We start from the raw sequence: 7,838 nt of genomic DNA on the forward strand, positions 1-7,838 counted from the left end.
CAAAATTATTCTTTATTTATGATATATGAAAGAAAAATTAATAAAATTAACAAATAATAAAGGGTATAATGAGAAGAGAGACATTGATGTTTATTGATATTATAAAATAACTTATAATTTGAAATAAATTTGTTTGCAATGCAACTTATAAGTAGTATTTAAGTTTGGTAAATCTTTTAAATTTTTGTTATCAAGATCAAATATTTCTTTAACTATAATTAAATTTGGAGTTTGTAAATTTAAATTTTGACATATTTTCCACAAACAAAATTAATATGCGTTTTGATTTATTCAAAATTTTATTTATTTTCTTCAAAATTTTAAAAAGTTCAGAATGAAAAAATTATAATTTGTCTCCTTTAAATGCAAATTCCAATATTTTAGTTTTTTTCTACAGAATTCAAATATTTTAGTTTTAAAATGATGAAGTTTAATGTCTATGTAATGTAAAGTCAATATGAAAACAATTTACATTAAAAATACATAAATGATGTGGCAACACATCATTACACGCATATTTAAATGCATACTCATAATAGCATTAGCCATTAACAAATAGCATTTTTTTACTCACTCCCATTAACAAATAGCTGAAGTGACACACATCATACATACACGAGCAATAAATCGAGGTGACGAAGAAAGCAAGGTTTAAACTTCTCTTCACACAACTATATATTATATTAATTAAATTGAGATAAAAAAAAGGACACCTTTCAACGATGCTAATAGGAGAATATTCAACTAAAAAAGTTGAAAAGATTAGATACCCAAATAAACAGTAACACTCATACACACTAATTCCATCTTTAGACGTAGACAATTCAAAAACAACAAAATTAGATTGCATTGCATCCACTTATTAAGTAATAAAAGAAACCAGTCAATGTAAAAGTTATTCGGATTAGAAAGCAAATTAGTGTAGTCGAGTAATTAACTTGAGTTGGGTTAGTTTGATTTTGTTTTTTTAATTTCATTTATCCACATAAAACTTGGTGACCACTAGCTAGTTCAACCTCTTGGGTTGGTTGGTTTATGTTTGATTGCTCATAATTAGCTATCTTTTGTTCTTCTATAATCGAGTTTATAAGTAAATGTTATACTTATAAACATTTTAAAATAAAAAAATGTAACAAAGTTTATAAAAAAATAAAAATGATCAAGCTTTGATGGACTTATATAAGTTCGAACTGGATTGCAAATATCTAGAGTTTTTATCTTGATCAAGATATCTAAATAAACATCTATATTTAATATGTCATATTATATATTCATATAATTAAATTGATTTTTAAAATTTTTTTATTCTAAATTTTGAGCCTAGCTTAGACTACTTGGCCCTTGGTCCCGACCTAGTCAAGGTCATAAACTTCACGTTCAAATTTCTAATGTTGATTCTAATCGTATAAGTGAAGATAATATAATACTTATCTTATAAGATAGTTTTGTAGAAATTATATAAAATTTAATTCAAATTCTACGATGATATTTTAGAGTCGATTTATAATCTATTGAATCACTTGCTATTAAATCATCACTATCAGATTACTCGGATTCAATATCAACCCAACACTTATAAAGACCTAAAAAGAATTCTTAAACACCACTTTGATAAAAAAATATTGATGCCTTTTTAATACTAATAATAATAATCTAATATAACTTTATTTAAATTTTACCTTTTTTTTAAGATGCAAAATATTTTAATTAAGTTATCAAGTGTAGTATTTGTTGTAACTAAATATATTTTTCAGGTGCAAAAATTAGAAAGATTAGGCCTTCTAGGTGCAAATAAAAAGAAAGATAAGTGTACCTCAACAAATTAAATCCATATAACTCAGCATGTAGTTATTTGATTTAATGATACAAAATATCAAATCAATCAAACATGTACTAGTCAATTAGTAAAAAGAATATCAACAACTTAATTTGCATGTATGTCACTCACATTTCACAGATAAATTGGAATAAAAAAGAGACATAGAATTGTTTGAATTTTATCACCTTATGTATGCTCCCACTTCACTAATTCTAATTCTAATTCTAATTCATTGGTAACAATGTATATGGGGTACTTACTTACTTAGCTATCCATAAAGATCGAATTTGGGAATTTTCTGTACAGAAATTGAATCTATTCTCGATATGATACTGATATCTCAAGCAATTTTGTTCATTACTAATTAAGGCAAAACCAAACCATAATTTGCTAAAGATAATTGATAAATTTTTATTTTATTTTTATTTTTATTGCGAAGTAAAAATTCAAAGATTTTATGTGATGGACTGATTGATCGATGCTGAAGCACACGCACCAATTCTATGTCTCTTTTATTTATTGGTTGGTGTTGTGACCTTCTAACTTATAAAGTAATTATTAGTGGTGGTTGTATCAATCACAAGAAGGAATTTAGGATGCTTACATATTGTTGCTGATTTATGCAAACTCATTTTGTGTTTGCTAATTAAGAATAATATCCAATAAGACAGTAATTAATAAAATGAAAATCCAAAAACTATTTGTGAAGGTGCAAAGTGGAGACCACGTATCAATAGAAATTTGGTAAGAAACTCAAACACTTCAAACAAATAAAAAAAATGAGTTTGAATTCTGAATTTGTGTATGGATATAATATAATAGCGATAAATAAGATAATCCACTTTAATTGTGTGATTGGACACAATCAAAATCTCGTAATCATACAATTATATACATCTCGATCGTTCAATTAAAAATTCAACAATTAAAATTTTAAAATTAAAAATTTAGATGAAAAAAATTAAAATTTCTTTAGAATTTAAACTATCCAATCATACAATCAAAATGAAACAAGTGTATCTGTGTTAATATATAGACCCGAAAAAGAGATAAACAACTATGGTTGGCTCAAGGATTTTTATCAATTCTAACGTGGTGCATTTAGTAAATGGTACTATCTTAATAATACATATTAAGCATAAATTAGTTTATGCTAAGTAATTACTATAAATATTTTGTTTTTATTTTATAATATTGTAATACTTATACTTGGTGTCTATAATAATAATAATAATATAATTAAGAAAAGACAATAGTGGAGTACTATTGTGTATAGCTAGCTTGCACCTTATTCTTTATTCTTAGTGCACATAAAAAATTGCTGACCACAAATAAGTCACTGTGGATATAGCAACCACACATTTGCATGCACTAAGACTTCACTCACTCGGTCGTGTCACACCTCAGGAATCAATATATCAAATATAAATGTATGCATGGAATCCAATTCTTTCAACGTCCATCTCTTCAATATCTAAAATTATTTCATTAGTGATATAGACAATTCTAAAATAAAAACAAATTGACATGTTTTCCTCTATATTAATTCCACTACAAGCCTCTCTTCTTGTTTTAAACCCTACTTTGCGATATAAATTAAAGTTTTGAAAGCTTAGTGTTGTTCCATTGCACTTAGCTATCTAGAATTAGAGACGGAAAAACAATGTCTCTAATTTCCTCCAAGTTTTAGAGACATGAAAATTGAAAATTAATTTCATATATTTTTTGTGTTAATTTCTATTGATAAAATTCAATTTTTTTTCTTTCTATTTTTATTTTAAAAAACAATTTTTTTAATAGTATATTTTTCTATATATAATATTCTATAATATAAAAGATCGGAATATAACTACAACTATAATTAAAAACCTTTCTCTCTCGCACGTGCTTGGAAAATAAAATGACCTCGTTAATGGAATAAACTTATTGAGTTTTGATTGTATACCTTTTGTCTTTTTCTAAATGTTTTGATATAAATACTTGAGATCAACTCATCATTATTTTATCATGCATTTTGCTTATAGCTATTAACAAGCTATAAGTATAGTGCAAGAAATTTAGATATTATAAAGAGAGCACACATAAAATGATTGGGTGGGAGGATGTGTATAAAGTGGTAGTAGCTGTGGTACCACTTTATGTTGCTCTAGTATTAGGCTATGGTTCCGTAAGGTGGTGGAAAATTTTCACAAGAGAACAATGTGATGCAATAAACAAACTAGTTTGTTATTTCACATTACCACTCTTCACCTTTGAATTCACAGCAAACATAGATCCTTTCAAGATGAATTTCTTATTTATAGGCGCCGACACTTTATCGAAGTTAATCATCGTCGCGGTGTTAGCTCTTTGGGCTAAATGTAGTAGAAAAGGAAGTTATTGTTGGTCTATAACAAGTTTCTCTTTGTGTACTCTAACAAACTCTCTTGTTGTTGGAATACCAATGGTGAAACCTATGTATGGACCTATGGGTGTGGATCTTGTGGTTCAAGCTTCGGTTGTTCAAGCTATTGTATGGCTCACTTTGCTTTTGATTGTGTTGGAATTTAGAAGAACGGGAATAGAGGGTGCTAATAGCACAAATTTGAAACCAAAGGCTAGTAGTATTAGTAATGTGGTTATAGGTGATGAAGTTGTAGAAAGGAAAGATGTGGAGGCAAATACTATAGTGGAAGATACAAGTAGTAGGCTTCCTTTTTTTCAATTGATGAAGCGTGTGTGGCTTAGATTTATAGTGAATCCAAACTCTTATGGTTGTGTTGTTGGCATTTCATGGGCTTTCATATCCAATAGGTATTCTATTTCTTAACTCAATTCATATGGCCATTTGTATATATTTATCTAGTTTCATTCATTTTTTCACACTCCAATTTTATTTTCTTTATCATACACTCCACCTTAATTCACAACACGTGATGATTCATCATCATATTGAATAGATGTCCACGGATTTTTTAAGAAATAAAATATTATTTAATTATATATTTTTATTTTTTTATTTTAAAAATATTTTATGTCTTATCACCCAAATCAACCCATCATCACTAAATTGAGTTGATTTGGGTTTGACAAAATTTTAGACGTTTGACTTAGTTCAAATCGATAAAATTTAGTTGGATCAGATACTAATTTAGTTAAAATCGATCCAACTATATACACCCCCTTCCATAATATACTTCTAATTATTTCTGACATAAATAAGTTATCAAATTACAACTATTTATTATATTAAGTATGCATTCAATAAAACATATAAAACTTTCTATAAGATAAAAATCAATCATTCAATAATATCACTAATTTAAAATATAATTTGAATAGAAGCATTTAAGTGTAGACAAATTGTGACATCATGTCAAGAATTATTAAAATATTAGGTGAAGACATATAAACAATTTTTTAAAATTTATTTAATTTCAAACCTCATGCCCAATATCCCTCTTGAAAATCTCTATGTATATATGTATGTATATTCCAATTTAATTAATGTTTATATATATTATACATGCAGGTGGAATTTGAAAATGCCAAGCATGGTAGAGGGGTCTGTATTGATCATGTCAAGGGCTGGGACGGGGACTGCCATGTTTAGTATGGGTGAGCTAATTAATTAATTAAATACTTATATGTATATATCATATAATTAATAACAACCTTGAAATTATTAATTTAGATGTGTTGATGGATGCAGGTATTTTCATGGCACTTCAGGAGAAGGTGATTTCGTGTGGACCAAGTTTGACTGTAATTGGTTTGGTTTTAAAGTTCATTGCTGGACCAGCTGCAATGGCTATTAGTGCCATCATTGTAGGATTGCGTGGTGACGTTTTACGAGTTGCCATCATTCAGGTAATTTATTTAGCTCAATTATATTGGAGACTCTACTCTGATAGGTATGAGTCTTCAAAAATATGGTTAATTGAATTGTATTGAACTACAATAAATCAAATTTTTTAAATGGTTCATGAATTGAATCACATATTTAAAATAATTTAACAAAATTTAATCACGAAATTTATAAAATTTTAGAAATTTATTTTTCTTGAAAAAATAAAGAAAAAATTTAAACTTATTTTTCGAAAACATATTTTTTCTGAAAAAATTTCGATTTTTTTATCACGAAATTTTTTGTATCTATTTTTCTCAAAAAAAAATTTCTTGAAAAAAATAGATTTTTTTTTTTAAAAAAATTGAAAAATTTTTTGTCAAAAGAATTTAGAAATTATTATTTTTTTAAATTTTTATCGGAAAATTTTTCACAATTATTTTTTTCAAAAAAAAGTAATATTTTTTTATCAAAACAATTTCAAAATTCTTTTTTCAAATAACTATTTTGAAATTGATTTTCACTAAAAATGTGTTCAAAATATCAAACTAGTTTATATGTATAGATCAGTTTTAAATCGGTTCAAAACTACACCGAACTTGATTTAAAAGTGGTTTTCAATAACTGAACCAAATCATTAATGTGCTCTAATGTGATTCGGTTTTTACACCATAAAACCCCTACTGATAAATGATCTATTATAGATATTTTTTGAAATTTTAACCAGATTAGTTAGCATGTGCTTTAATTATACTTATATTGATTAAAAATTAATGGTTGAAATTTTAATTTTATCGTTTATATATACACACACACACGTATATAAGTGTACCTTGACTTAAAAGAGGTATGCCATATTATAATAGTTCAAAAATAATAGGGGATATGTAGGGGGAGGGGAGGGAAAGAAGAAAAACTATTGGACATCTATCCATTTAATATATAATTATAGAGAAAAAGAAATAAAAAATATATATATATTTAGAGAGAAACAGAAATAGAGAAAGTAATATAATAGATGTGATATGTTGATAATATAATAATAATAATAATAATAATAATAATAATAATAATAATAATAATAATAATAATAAAATATTAAATTAGTGAGGAAAAATAATAGGTGTACTCTGGTTATCATTATTGGAAAAAAAGAGAATTAGGAATATGTGCAGCATAAACCATATTCCAATTAAAATGGCATATCATTTCTAATTTCTTAAACATTTGGTTTGTTTAAAGCCGTGGGAATTGTGTGGTGCTCACAAAACAAGCAGAGTAAATCAATTACTACCTCTATCATTATCTTTATATATAATAATTAAAAAAATTGACAATAGTATTAAATTTATTAATAATTGATATTATTTTTATAAGTTTATTTTAAAAAAATAATTAATTCATAACTTAACTATAATATTTATTGTTTTTTTTATGAAACTATAATATATATTTTTTTTATTACAGAAGAACATATAAAATAATGAATAATATGTTAATAAAAAGAGTAATTAATATATTAAAAATTCAAACAAAATACTATAAAAAGAAACAAATATGTTTATTGTCTTATATATATATATATATATATAGGGATTTGGTAAAATATATTTTGTTTTATATAGACATCTAAAAAAATAAAAAATGTTGAAGCAAAGAAAAAAGTTATAAAATAATATAATATATGAAAAGAAAAAATAATCTTGAGCAAATATTTTTGTTTGGTTTGGTGCAGGCAGCAGTACCACAATCCATCACATCCTTCATTTTTGCTAAAGAATACGGATTGCATGCCGAGGTTCTTAGCACTGCGTAAGTTTTCTTTGTTTTTCTCTTTCAACTCCTAAAAAAGTAAAACCATTCATTAAATAATAATTTGTGGTATGTGCAGGGTTATCTTTGGAATGATTGTTTCGCTTCCGATCTTAATTGCCTACTACGTAATATTGGAGTTCATTCATTGATTTTTAGAGATGCTATTATTGTTCCTGCAGTTCATTGTTATCCATTGAATTGAATGTAACAACACCTTTAAATTAAACCATATATCATTCCTTCACGTTATTTAAAACAATTTATTTTAATGCACCAATTGTTATGTAGCCAAAGTGTATTTAAATTATTTACAAACAAACTAAACCATAATGTAACTTTTTTGCTAGGATGAAATATATGTTTGATATCTATACGTAA

At 25.8% G+C, this 7,838-nt stretch overlaps 1 protein-coding gene across 2 annotated transcripts; it reads left to right on the forward strand.

Moving 5' to 3' along the window:
* Positions 1-3,792: 3,792 nt before the first annotated feature.
* LOC101504769 (auxin efflux carrier component 5) lies at positions 3,793-7,704 on the forward strand. 2 transcript variants are annotated; one of them, XM_073366540.1, is made up of 5 exons: positions 3,793-4,612; positions 5,331-5,416; positions 5,493-5,668; positions 7,381-7,457; positions 7,537-7,704. In XM_073366540.1, exons 1-5 carry the CDS (start codon positions 3,906-3,908, stop codon positions 7,607-7,609), a joined length of 1,119 nt encoding a protein of 372 aa, XP_073222641.1. In that variant the 5' UTR covers positions 3,793-3,905; the 3' UTR covers positions 7,610-7,704. The 2 variants fall into 2 exon arrangements, with proteins under 2 accessions (XP_073222641.1, XP_004492828.1); XM_004492771.4 differs by having other exon boundaries at positions 3,799-4,612; positions 5,511-5,668.
* Positions 7,705-7,838: the final 134 nt, after the last annotated feature.

Source organism: Cicer arietinum, chromosome 3 (assembly GCF_000331145.2).
Source record: "Cicer arietinum cultivar CDC Frontier isolate Library 1 chromosome 3, Cicar.CDCFrontier_v2.0, whole genome shotgun sequence".
Taxonomy (NCBI): Eukaryota; Viridiplantae; Streptophyta; class Magnoliopsida; order Fabales; family Fabaceae; genus Cicer; species Cicer arietinum.

Bases quoted from the DNA above. Each gene is read 5' to 3' on its own strand.
- LOC101504769 (XM_073366540.1), top strand. From the start codon at position 3,906: ATGATTGGGTGGGAGGATGTGTATAAAGTGGTAGTAGCTGTGGTACCA. The intron at 5,417-5,492 runs GTGAGCTAATTA...TTATTAATTTAG, and splicing joins GACTGCCATGTTTAGTATGG to ATGTGTTGATGGATGCAGGT. The intron at 7,458-7,536 runs GTAAGTTTTCTT...TGGTATGTGCAG, and splicing joins GCCGAGGTTCTTAGCACTGC to GGTTATCTTTGGAATGATTG.